At 52.6% G+C, this 13657-nt stretch overlaps 1 protein-coding gene across 2 annotated transcripts in view; it reads right to left on the reverse strand.

The window, feature by feature from the left end:
* The window catches only part of YJEFN3 (YjeF N-terminal domain containing 3), a 168134-nt gene that overhangs the window by 9908 nt on the left and 144569 nt on the right, over window positions 1–13657 (reverse strand). For both annotated transcript variants that reach the window (XM_085638407.1, XM_085638406.1), the window contains exon 5: window positions 5582–5732. In XM_085638407.1, the coding sequence (XP_085494533.1) occupies window positions 5582–5732 (151 nt within the window). The remainder of the gene's footprint in view (window positions 1–5581; window positions 5733–13657) is intronic.

Genomic DNA, 13657 nt, shown 5'->3' on the forward strand with positions numbered 1-13657 from the left:
TGTTTACTTAGATGTAACAGCCAATCAGAATCGCACTCGCGCACGCCACCGTACGCGTACGGTAAGCTTACGGTAAGCGCACGGTAAGCGCACCGTAAGCTGCCACAGATATATATATTGATTTAAAGGCTATTTTCTCAGAATCTACTGAACAGATTTACACCAAACCTACAAAAGGCACTTCCTTGACCTGAGGACTACCTCTCTGCCAAATTTCTAGTAATTCTGTTCAGCCGTTCGGGCTGTAGCCCTGTCTAAAGGTCCTATGGAAAAATGCATGGGAAAAACGCGTTTTGGGACCCCCCTTTTATCTCAGCCCCCGCTTGACGAATCCCCCCGAGACTTTCAGGGTAGGAGCGGAGCGTAGCGCCCCACCTATTTTGAGAAATTCGCGAGGATTCGTCGACCGGCGCCAAAGTTATTCAAAATAGAATGTTGCGGATTTCCTATGGAAAAGGGGTCCTAACTATAACTACCTACTGGCGACCGCCAGTAGGTAATATATATATATATATATATATTTCCAGCATGATATTGTGACGTACATCTCTGCGTATTACGTGGTTACTTTCAGAAAAGCCCTTCCCTTCACTGTTACTTTGTTAACACAGCGGAGTAAAGACATTCTGGAGTTCCTGGTTCTGTGAAGTCCTAGTCTTTTTGTCACATTAATCTCTTATGGTGGTCCCTGCCCATCCAACTTTCGAAACCTGGCAACACCCAACCTACCCATATAAAAAAAAATCACAAACACCAGCAGGACAGGCAGGTACCACCAGCACAAACCAGAAAGACTCACCCCGACTTACCCACAGACAAAGGCCCCTGAACACCACGGAGAAGACAAAACGTGTTCCCAGACTTCACCCCTCTCCATCCAAGACCTTTGAACCCTGGCAACAACTATCCTGGCTAAGGAAGAGATCTACCCACACAAGCTGGTAGGGCAGGAAGCTACCACCAGAGACCAGAGACACTCCCCTCAACTTCCCCGCGGGCAGACGCCCCCCTGCACACCACTAATGAACACAAAAAGTGTTCCCAGAGTGGGCCACTCAAGGTATGTTTCTCCTGGACGCAGTTATGGCAGATGGCTTTTTAGACATCACAAATTCTGCTGGTGTAAACCAATAGACACAACCAGACGCCAGCAACCAGTTCCAAGGCGCAACTGGAACCAGCTGAAATATTCTCCACACTGCTTAAGCTGATGCACCACAAATCGATAGCCATAAACCCGGTCCAGTCGCCACCATTTGCTTTGGGTCAGCCAGGCTTTGTGACGCGATTGGGGCCCCGGCTGGCTTTATTGACGCTTCTGTCACTGGTTCCCGCGCGAGGGGGGCGGGGCGAGGCCCTGACCGCACCAGCCTCCTCGGCCCGCATTCCACTTGCTTTGCATTTTCAGGGCCGTGGTTTGTTTTCTGCATTTGATGAATTCTCTGCTCCCCTTGCAGAGGCAGCCAAACGGTATAGCAGACGGGGCTGGCAGCCGCGTGCGTGCTGCGTTATGACCTCATGTCTCGCGCCTTCTGGAGCGACGTCGAGCCATTCATGAATGGATCTTCAGAGACCGCGGAGGGGGCTGTCGGCTACAGAGGGGGCTAATAGGCTTAGACGGGGCTGGTGTGTCAGGGAGGGGGCTAATAGGCTGAGACGGGGCTGGTGGGTCAGTGAGGGGGCTAGTGGGCCTAGACAGGACTGGTGAGCCAGGGAGGGGTTTAATGGGCCTATACAGGGATGGCGGGGGCTAATGGGCCTGGACAGGGCTGGTGAGCCAGGGGGGCTAGTGCTCCTAGACCGGGCTGGTGCGTCATGGAGGGGTCTAATGGGCCTAGAAAGGACTAGTGAGCCAGGGAGAGGTGTAAAGGGCCTAGATGGGGCTGGCAGGACAGGGAGGGAGCTAATGGGCCTAGGCAGGGCTGGTGAGCCAGGGAGGGGTTTAATGAGTCTAGACTGGGCTGCCAGGTCAGGGAAGTGTCTATTGGACCTGGAGGAGGGGCCTGGTGGGCCAGGGAGGGGGCTAATGAGGATAGGTAGGGCTGGTGGGCCATGGAGCGGTCTAACGGGCCTAGACAGGACTGGTGAGCCAGGGAGGAGTTTAATGGGCCTATACAAGGCTGGCAGGTCAGGGAGGGGGCTAATGGGCCTGGACAGGACTGGTGAGCCAGGGAGGGGGCTAGTGCTCCAAAACCAGGCTGGCAGGTCATGGAGGGGTCTAATGGGCCTAGACAGGACTGGTGAGCCAGGGAGGGATGAAAGGGCCTAGATGGGGCTGGCGGGCCAGGGAGGGGTTTAATGGGTCTAGACTGCGCCGCCAGGTCAGGAAAGGGGCTAATGGAGCTAGGTAGGGCTGGTGGGTCAGGGAAGGGGCTAATGGGCCTAGAAGATGCTAGTGGAACAGGGAGATATTTAATGGGCCTAGACCAGGGCTGGTGGAGCAGAAAGAGAAGTAATGGGCCTAGACGGAAGCTGGGGACTTTGGAGGAGGCTAATGATCATAGGTGGGGGCTGGCAGGCTACATAGGGGCTAATAGGCCTAGATGCGGCTGACGGGCAGGAAGGGAGCTAATGGGCCTAGAGCGGGGATGGTGGCCAGGGAGAAGGCTAATGGACTTGATTAGGGTCAGGTGGACCAAGTAGGGAGCTAACAGGCCCGAAGGGACCTGCAGGCTATGGAGGAGGGCAAATGGGCCTTGATGGGAACTGGTGAGCTATGGAGGGGGTTGACAGAAAGGACCTGGGCTCATTGGCCAAGAAAGAAACGAATGGACCTAGAATGACCTGGCGGACATTGGATTGGGTTCATGGGTCTGGGTAAGGGGCTGACAGACTTGGAGGAGGGTGGTGGGCTTGGAAGAGCATGGATGGGGCTGTAGGGCCCATGGGCTCATAGGTCAAGGAGGGGTTGACCGGCAGGGACTGACCGGGATGAGGTGGAGTGCTGACAGGCCTGGGGGGGCTGCTGCTGGCCTGGGAGGGGCTCGTGGGCATGGAGGGGGCTCACGGGATTGGGACGGCACGCGAAGGGTGTAGACCAAGGTGAGAGGGGGTGGACGGCTCTTGGAAGGGACGACCCTGTAAGCCTGAGAGGAGTCTGCCAGCGCAGGGTGGGGGCCACCACGGGGCCCCCGCCCGCTTCGCACAGTAGCCGCGCACAGGCCATAAACCTCCAGCCCGGAGGGCCCCGCTTCCCTTTCATTCTACAAATGGGATTTTCATAAATGTACAGCGGCGTTTATGGTGTTTGAGTTGGCGCGAATGGGGAGTGTGTGTGATTGTAGATGTATGTATATAGGCTGTCCGCAGCACGTGCGGCGTGCCGCCAGCGGACCAGTGAGAGCGCTGTGGGGCTCACACACATACACTGTGCGGCAGAGCTCGGGGGGGGGGGGGGTCACACACACATACACTGTGCGGCAGAGCTCCTGGGGGGCTCACACACACATACACTGTGCGGCAGAGCTCCGGGGGGGGGGGGGGGGGCTCACACACACATACACTGTGCGCCAGAGCTCCGGGGGGGGGGGGGGGCTCACACACACATACACTGTGCGGCAGAGCTCCGGGGGGGGGGGGTCACACACACATACACTGTGCGGCAGAGCTCCTGGGGGGTGCTCACACACACATACACTGTGCGACAGAGCTCCTGGGGGGGGGGGGCTTACACACACACATACACTGTGCGGCAGAGCACCGCGGGGGGTGGGGGGGGGGGTTACACATACATACTGCACGACTATTAGAGGGTGTGCGGCACAGAGAATCAATCATTATTGAACCAGCCGCAGTGCATGCTCCAGGTGTAACAAGGAACCACCTCTAGAGATGGCATTAACGTGAGGCCGAGCGCCCCGACAGCCATCATGGCCCTTGGGCTAAGGAGTCCACCTAGGTGTGGCGGGGCCAGCCCACAGCCACTGGAAAGGATGCAACCAGCCGTGGTACGTCCGACGAGGAGCAACCCATATGAATGGACATTGTACAACACATTCTGATGAGTCCACTGTGGAGCGATGGGGAATAACCATAAAGTGACCAGGCACGTGCCTGAGGAGTCCACCTAGCTGTGGCGCAGGGCATCCCTTGGGATGGACAGCAGACAACTAATCGTGGAGGTCACAAGGAGCTGCCGGGAGCAACCTATATGAATGGACTTTGTACAACACATTCCAATGGGTCCACCGTGGAGCAATGGGGAATAACCATAATATTACCAGGTACAGTTTATGGCTAAGGAGTCCATGGAGGTGCGGGCGTTATGCAACCAGCCAAGGCATGAACTCTGAGGTGTCCACCCAAGAGTGACGGGGGCAACCAGCAGGTACGTCATAGCATCTCAGGAGGGCCCGCGGAGTGGCAGAGCAGAATGGCATGGGACTGGCCAGTTCTCAACCAGCCATGGCACAGTTCCTGAGAAGTCCACCTAGGGGTGGCATCAGGGCAAATCAGTGGCACGGGCAGTTGACAGATTAGCCACACCAAATGTTTTGAGAAGTCAGCCCAGGTGTGGCGGGGGAGCAATGTCAGGAGACAAAAGACCCCATATGTACACGAGTCTGTGTTTCCACCCTAGAGTGGAGATTGTTTAACCCAAGACAACGAGAAAGCCAAGGAACTGAACAAAAACCCAATGAAAAATGGATTGTGGGGACCACCTACGTCCTCGGAGCTGTTAAAGAAGGAACCTCATTCGCTCTCACTGTGTGGCTCTCAACTGATGCTTTGTGCTACCTCCCTTGTTGAGGGAACGCAGCTTTCAGCTGTCTATTGGTGGTACCTAGGCCACGTAGCGACCATGTGGCTCTCAGATGATAGTTGGTGGTACCTCGGTTGCTGAGGGCATGTGGCTCTCAGCTGTCTGTTGGTGGTACCTAGGCCACGTAGCGACCATGTGGCTCTCAGATGATAGTTGGTGGTACCTCGGTTGCTGAGCGCATGTGGCTCTCAGCTGTCTATTGGTGGTACCTAGGCCACTTAGTGACCATGTTGGTCTCAGCTGATGTTCAGTGGTTCCTCAGTTGCTGAGTGCACGCTGGTGGGACCTAGGCCACTGACTGACCATGTGGCTCTGAGCCGATGCTTAGTAGTACCTCGGTTGCTGAGTGCATGCAGCTCTCAGCTGTCTGTTGGTGGTTGTACCTGGGCCCCTTAGTGACCATGTGGCTCTTAGCTGATGCTTAGTGGTACCTCAGTTGTAGAGTGCGTGCAGGTGGTATCTAGGCCACTTAGTGACCATATGGCTCTCACCTGATGCTTAGAGATACCTCGGTTGCTGAGTGCATGCAGGCGGTACCTAGGCCCCTTAGTGACCATGTGGCTCTCAGCTGATGGTTGGCGGTACCTCTCCATCCATAACAATGCAGTTATCAGCGATTTCTGGGTGTTAACGCAGCTGTTCACTCTCCGCATGGATCCGACCCATTGTTAAGTGAGAGCCTGGGTGTACCGTACCTGTGTGCTCTTACCTATTGGTGGGTGGTACCCATGTGTCTCAGCCAATGGCACCTTGTTCCTTTCCACTCAGTTACCTGGCGGCTCCTAGCCCTTGATGGGTAGCACCTTGTCCGCTCCTCACCTGACGGCACGTCCAGGCTGATGATGGGGATGCGGATGAGTTTCAAGGTGGTCAGGATGCTGCAGTAAGGCTCCTTCACCTCCCCGGCCGCACACTCCAGCCCTAGAATCGCGTCCACCACCATGTTGTAGGCGTCGTTGATGAGCTGCACCTGCGGAAGGACACAGAGCGGAGGGAGAGGTCAGGGTGTAAGGCACACAAGGAAGGCCACTGGAAGGGTCATGAGGGGACTCAGACACAGTGACCCAATATCGGAGAGTAATTTACTGGAGTATTTCACTTGAGTTGTGAACCCTAGCGACTGCTTTGAAGAGGAAGCGGAAGCGACGTGGATATGGTTTGGGACGAATGTACAAAAGTTTTCTAGAAAAATAAAGAAATGTACCCACTGTAGGTTTACTCCAACGATTTGAGTAGATGTCCAACTTCTTAGAGTGCACAAAAACCCTCCGGAGTAGTCGTGGAAACCTCTGGACATTTCCAGGCGTACTCCGCCGCCACGAAACCTATGCAACACGGACATGCTTCAGGAGTAAGTTTTTCTGAAAGGTGCATAAACCTATTTAAAATCCTCCCCCACACTGTGTGAGGAGGGGGTGTCTCCTTCCCTCTCCAGCCTTGAAATCACCCTCACTTCAGCTTTTTTCTGCAGCACATGTACAGGTGTTAAAAGGATGGATACGCCAGACACCAGGATGAGAATGGCCCTTTTTCCTGCCCTAATCGTAAATATCCAACAGCGGAAACTCTACACCGCGGTCGGGTTGTCCTCACTTCAAGGTTTAGTCTGTGGGAGTAAATGCACGCAGAGTTTACTCCTGTTAATCAGCTTCTTTGACTTGTACCCACGGATACTGGTTTGTGAGCGTAAATCTAACCAGTTGATCGCGCCCTCAATGTACAGATTTTGGGAGAGGGCGGTTTTTGAGTACATTTTTGTAAGATTTGAAAATTGGTATAATTTCAAATGGCCTTTAAAGCTCATTCAGCTGCTTGCGTAGATTACTTTTCACAAGAATCCTCCATTGAAAGTAATTCAGGGCTCAGAGGAGTGGCCCCGTTACAAGTAATCAGTTCATTCAACAGCTGCCTCTAGTGCGGGTTTTAGACAGGGACTGCTCCAGGTCTGAGGATGTGTAGCTGTGCATTCAAAACATAACAGCACATAACATAATCAAGTACCACCTTAGAATGCAGAGCACAGCGCATCCTATTGCGACATGGGTGGTGTGCGGAAAAACTGATTTCACAGGTGCAGCATCCCCCATTTCAGCAGCGACACCTAGTGGCCAGTCAGGGTATAATATCAGCTCAGGTCCTATGGGGAGTAGAGAGACCAATAGACCCTGTGTAATTTACATTTTGTCTAGTATTCATGAGATAAAACGACCGGAAGTGCAGGGTGGTGGAACAAAGAGGCATGGGACAGAATCAAGACCAGGCAGCCTCGGTATTCATGAGATGAAGAGACAGGAAGTGTAGGGGAGTGGGAGAAAGAGGTGCGAGGTGGAATCAAGACCAGGAAAGCTCTGTATTCATGAGATAAAGAGACAGGAAGTGTAGGGGGTGGAAGAAAGAGGCGTGAGGTGGAATCACGACCAGGCAAGCTCTGTATTCATGAGATAAAGAGACAGGAAGTGTAGGGTTATGGAAGAAAGAGGCGTGAGGTGGAATCAAGACCAGGCAGCCTCGGTATTCATGAGATAAAGAGACAGGAAGCGTAGGCGGTGGAAGAAAGAGGCGCGAGGTGGAATCAAGACCAGGCAGCCTCGGTATTCATGAGATAAAGAGACAGGAAGTGTAGGGGGTGGAAGAAAGAGGCATGAGGTGGAATCAAGACAAGACAGCCTCGGTATTCTTGAGGGTTGCTCCCTTCAAACGCGCATCTTGGGGGCGGGGTGAAGCTTCTTCAGAATCACAGCTCTTCATTGGAACCGCCTGCCACTTGAACTAAAAACAGCGCCCTCACTCTCGGTTTTTAAGAAGAGCCTCAAAACCTGGTTATTAAACCAATGATCTTCTCGCACCCCGCTCTCGTCTGCTCCCTTCTGATCTGTACAGCGCCTAGACGCCTCCGGGTATTTGTGCACTTCTAAGTTGTGTCATTCATTCCTTCATAAAGGGACAGGAAGTGTAGGGTGGTGCAAGAAAGAGGTGTAAGGTGGAATCAAGACCAGGCAGCCTCGGTATTCATGAGATAGAGGCAGGAAGTGTAGGGCGGTGAAAGAAAGAGGCATGAGGTGGAATCAAGACCAGGGAGCCTCAGGATTCGCTACTCCAGAACCAGCAAAGGGCGCCCTAGAAAAACTCTGGGCCCTGCACTTACGCTTTGCAATTTAGTCACTGACCCTTGCTGTGGCCAGACTACAGTCAATAATTCTACTTCACATGTGATAGAAACCAAACAATGACAAAACCCAGCAGATGTTGAGTGCACAGGCTATGTGGGTATTTACAGTAAGAGATTTGTAGCTTCAGTTTCTGAAATCGCCAGAATAAAACATATTCAAAAGTTGAACTTTACATGAGCACCAGTTGCATTACAGACGGGCACATTAATTTTTTTCTGTTTTGTGTTATGCCCGGGGAGTGATTCGCCCAAAATCACAGGATGTTGAGCGTCCCTCCAGAGACTCAAACTTGATTCCCCAGCTCCGAGGTCGACCGCTCTGGCCTTCCTTTGCCTTTGGGTTATGTATGTGACACTTGTGCACTAGTGAGACAGGGTGGTGGCATCGCTGAGAGACGGATGAGGGGCGCATGGTTTGTATTTCGAATGAGGTAACTTCCTCTGGGGAAGAGCATGTCATAGCAATTACAATCAGTTGGAACGCGCTCATTAATTGTAAGCAGACATTTAATTGACACAATCAAACACCTGTTTTATTTTTAGACTTTTGATTTTGAGGCCTGGAGCTTGAATGTTTTTTTAATAGTTAAAGAACTGTTCAATCTGATTGTAATTGTTAATGGCTGAGGAAGTTACCTCATGCCACAAGAAATCTGCATTATTCATTTTTGTGTGGGGGCGGGTAAAAACAGTAACTAAAAGGGGGGAAGGTCTCCACACTGTGCAGCTGTGCCGCAGTGCCCCTATTTCTGGGGGAAAGAGGAGTCAGGTGGAATCAAGACTAGTGAGCCTCAGTATTCATGAGGAAGAGACAAATGTAGGGAGTGGAAGAGAGGCGTGAGGTGGAATCAAGACCAGGGAGCCTCAGTATTCATGAGGAAGAGACAAGAAGTGTAGGGAGTGGAAGAGAGAGGCGTGAGGTGGAATCAAGACTAGTGAGTCTCAGTATTCATGAGGAAGAGACAAGAAGTGTAGGGGGTGGAAGAAAGAGGCGTGAGGTGGAATCACGACTAGTGAGCCTCAGTATTCATGAGGAAGAGACAAATGTAGGGAGTGGAAGAGAGAGGCGTGAGGTGGAATCAAGACCAGGGAGCCTCAGTATTCATGAGGAAGAGACAAATGTAGGGAGTGGAAGAGAGAGGCGTGAGGTGGAATCAAGACCAGGCAGCCTCGGTATTCATGAGATAATGAGTCAAGAGAGCTGGGAGAAGTCAGGACTCTTCACCATGGGTGAACTCTGAAGGTGGAGTTCTTCTTTCCTTTGAGAAGTTGCAGCAGTGGTATTCTCTTCCCTTTACTGGTTTTTATAGATACCCTCAAGTTCGACACTTATCTAGCCTTAAGGAACATGAAATCCGGTGCTCAGCCAATTCTTTACTAGAGCTAGTAGCAAAGGCTCCAGCAAACAGAAATATTGACTCGATATATAAGATAATTTATCAACATTCTCAGGACACACGGCGGATCCGTTCCAGGGCAGTGCTAATAAGTGGATTCGCCTCCTTGATACAGTAGTTACGGCTGGCGTTTTGAGCCCTAGCAATATTTTGGCTCAATCGGTTCTTGATGTGTCACGTGTTAAGGTGCATCATTTTGGGTGTATCAATGAGTTCCATTAGTGCCTCTTTGCTATGAAACTTCGGGGGCACGGTTGCCGTTTTCGGTGTTTCCTCGAGGGCGCGAATGCGGTTCACAGCTTTGCCTCTGGTCCTGTTCTGCGACTCCATTGGGATATGGTCTTTGGTAAGATGTATAGTATCTCAAATCTCCGGGTGGTGACGGAGTCGAAATTGATCATTTTGTGGCACTCGCCGGCCATCCCTCCACATTTAGCGGGTTTATATTTTTTTGCAATCTCCCTGGCAGAACTTGCGTTGGCACGTTCCTGGTTTTCTAGTGTGACCCCCGACCCATGGATGTGGTGACTGCAGTTTTTGAAGATCAGCATGTTGGAAAGGATGCTGGTGAAGAACGCGTCACAGGGATGGAGGTGGACGCACACACGGATCCAATCCGGATTTGGATGGCGGCTGCGTTTGATAGTGAGGATGCTGGGAGCAGGGTTTTCTGTTTAAAACCGATCATCAGCATATATTTTTATTTGTCATAATTAAGATTATTAATAATTAATTACTAGATATTAATTTTGTCAAGCTTCTGACTAATCAACCTAACTAATGAGAAAATTACACGCGGGATTGCAATTGCATGGCTTAATTAATAGGTGAACTAAGTTGGTGAGCAAATTAATTAAATATGTGTGGCTAAAGTGCTATTTGTTATGTGTTTGCGCTTTGAAATAATACGCTTTTAATGCTTCTTTATGTTGCAGATGGCTAGATAATTACATACACATAAGGGTATTAGTGGGAATTGACACTGTATAATCATTACGATGTAGTAACGTTGTTTTGTGTTTCTTTTAATTAAGATTGTCCATTCTGGCCTAGTGAAAGATGGCCGATATTTACAGCCTGCATTTGAGTAGATGAAATACGAAGAGAGGCCTCGCTGAATACGGTTGAAAACCTGACCTCGGCCTCTGTTTGTATTAAAAGTTTCCGTGAGGACAGCAGTTCTGGGCTCGACTCCAGCTATCCTTGGGAAGGAACAGTAGCCACAATGAACATTTGATAATCTTGCAGTGGCTTCACTATATTCCGGAGAAGAGCATCCATGAATGTTGCATTTTTGAGTTTGTGCTTCCTTCTTTCGTGTTTTTATTTTTGAGATATTCGAGAGCGGAGGTTTTTTCTAAATGTTGCGAGTCAACATCCTTTCCTGCTCGCTCTGCTCAACGGACGCTTGGAGCTTGTTTGTAACTTTTAATGTGTGAATTTTCCTATAAATATTGTTAGACTAGAGAGGGTCTAAGGCCACTTCTTCCCGAACTTATGCTCGAGAGGATCGATGCTGATCGAGAGGACGGCGACTCGAGAGACACTTTGAGAGACCTGTCCTGACATTTAGCTAGAATAGGTAACTATGAGAATAATAATTTGCTATTGATTGACTTTCATTTGAACTAATTTAGATAAAATAACCTTTTGTTTGAATCACAGTGTCGGGTGGTTATTTCCTTGTCATTTATTGAGTTTCCAGATATGTTCTTATTGTTTAAATCATGACTCAAGACTGATCAATTAGGTCGCATTGACCTCAGTTTGGATGCAGATTGATTTAGGAGTTCTCTCGTATATTCAGTGTGGATAGAGTAATAGAATGAATGTTAGTGTGATGGGCCCTAGCGTATGATGAGTGTATGTGCGTATGACTGTGGAATTACTCTGTCCGTGGAAGTTGGGAGAATTTATATGCTCCAATCTGCAGCAAGGACACTCTAGATCTGTTAAAACTTGTTTCTCACCACGTCGCTCTCCTCAACACTGAATAACGTAGTCTTTACTTTGTTGATGACTATTCTGGCTGTTTCCCACACAATGTATTTAGCTTTTATATTTCTCCCACTTTGTGTTTGAATTTGCCTTTTATTGTGTTACCTGATGCTGGCTGGTGTATATAGGTTCTCATAAAGTCAAAACAAAATAGTTAGAAAAAGGAAAAAAAAAAAAAGATGAAGAGACAGGAAGTGTGGGGAGGTGGAAGTAAGAGGCGTGAGGTGGAATCAAGACCAGGCAGCCTCGGTATTCATGAGATAAAGATATAGGGGAATAGGATAAAAAGGATGCAGGCTAGGGGTCTTCTGTCAGACCTGGATAGACAGCAGGCTAGGGGGCATGGACTGCAGGCTAGGGGGCTGCTTTCTATATCTGGACAGGATTCAGGCTGCGGGCTGCTTTGAAGAGCTGGATGGAGTAAATGCTAGGGGGCTGTTGTCAGAGCTGGGTAGAGTGCTGGCTAGGGGGGGTTCTATATCTGGATAGGATGCATGCTGGGGGGGTTCAAGAGCGGTATAGGGTGCAGGCTAGGGGACTTCTTTCAGACTTAGTTGGGCTGCGGGCTAGGGGGCTCCTTTCAAGAGCTGGATAGGGTGCACACTACGGGGGCTGATTTCAGAGCTGGAAAGGTTGCGGGCTGGGTGGGAGTTATATCTGGAAAGGGTGCAGGCTGCGGCTGCATTTAAGAGCTGGATAGGGTGCAGGCTTGGGGCATTTCAGGAGCTGGATAGGGTGTAGGGCGCAGGCTAGGGGGCTGCTGTCAGAGCTGGAAAGGGTGCGGGCTAGGGGGCTGCTGTCAGAGCTGGAAAGGGTGCAGGCTAGGGGGCTGCTATCAGAGCTGGGTAGGAGCAGGCTAGGGTATTCTGTCAGAGCTGGATAGGGTGCAGGCTAGGGAGTGGTTTTCTAGATCTGGATAGGATGCATGCTGGGAGGTTTCAGGAGCTGGATAGGGTGCAGGCTAGGGTGCCGCTGGAGGCTGGATGGGCTGCAGGCTAGGGTGCCGCTAGAGGCTGGATGGGCTGCAGGCTAGGGTGCCGCTAGAGGCTGGATGGGCTGCCGGCTAGGGTGCCGCTAGAGGCTGGATGGGCTGCCGGCTAGGGGGCCGCTAGAGGCTGGATGGGCTGCAGGCTAGGGGGGCCGCTAGAGGCTGGATGGGCTGCAGGCTAGGGGGGCCGCTAGAGGCTGGATGGGCTGCAGGCTAGGGGGGCCGCTAGAGGCTGGATGGGCTGCAGGCTAGGGGGGCCGCTAGAGGCTGGATGGGCTGCAGGCTAGGGGGGCCGCTAGAGGCTGGATGGGCTGCAGGCTAGGGGGCCGCTAGAGGCTGGATGGGCGGCAGGCGAGGGTGCCGCTAGAGGCTGGATGGGCGGCAGGCTAGGGTGCCGCTAGAGGCTGGATGGGCGGCAGGCTAGGGTGCCGCTAGAGGCTGGATGAGCTGCAGGCTAGGGTGCCGCTAGAGGCTGGATGGGCTGCAGGCTAGGGTGCCGCTGGAGGCTGGATGGGCTGCAGGCTAGGGTGCCGCTAGAGGCTGGATGGGCTGCAGGCTAGGGTGCCGCTAGAGGCTGGATGGGCGGCAGGCTAGGGTGCCGCTAGAGGCTGGATGGGCTGCAGGCTAGGGTGCCGCTAGAGGCTGGATGGGCTGCAGGCTAGGGTGCCGCTAGAGGCTGGATGGGCTGCAGGCTAGGGTGCCGCTGGAGGCACGATGGGCTGCAGGCTAGGGGGCCGCTAGAGGCTGGATGGGCGGCAGGCTAGGGTGCCGCTAGAGGCTGGATGGGCGGCAGGCTAGGGTGCCGCTAGAGGCTGGATGGGCGGCAGGCTAGGGTGCCACTAGAGGCTGGCTGGGCTGCAGGCGAGGGTGCCGCTAGAGGCTGGATGGGCGGCAGGCGAGGGTGCCGCTAGAGGCTGGATGGGCTGCAGGCGAGGGTGCCGCTAGAGGCTGGATAAGCTGCAGGCGAGGGTGCCGCTAGAGGCTGGATAAGCTGCAGGCGAGGGTGCCGCTAGAGGCTGGATGGGCTGCAGGCTAGGGTGCCGCTAGAGGCTGGATGGGCTGCAGGCTAGGGTGCCGCTAGAGGCTGGATGGGCTGCAGGCTAGGGTGCCGCTAGAGGCTGGATGGGCTGCAGGCTAGGGTGCCGCTAGAGGCTGGATGGGCGGCAGGCTAGGGTGCCGCTAGAGGCTGGATGGGCTGCAGGCTAGGGTGCCGCTAGAGGCTGGATGGGCTGCAGGCTAGGGTGCCGCTGGAGGCTGGATGGGCTGCAGGCTAGGGTGCCGCTAGAGGCTGGATGGGCTGCAGGCTAGGGTGCCGCTGGAGGCTGGATGGGCTGCAGGCTAGG

The sequence above is a fragment of the Triturus cristatus genome, chromosome 12 (assembly GCF_964204655.1).
Source record: "Triturus cristatus chromosome 12, aTriCri1.1, whole genome shotgun sequence".
NCBI lineage: Eukaryota > Metazoa > Chordata > Amphibia > Caudata > Salamandridae > Triturus > Triturus cristatus.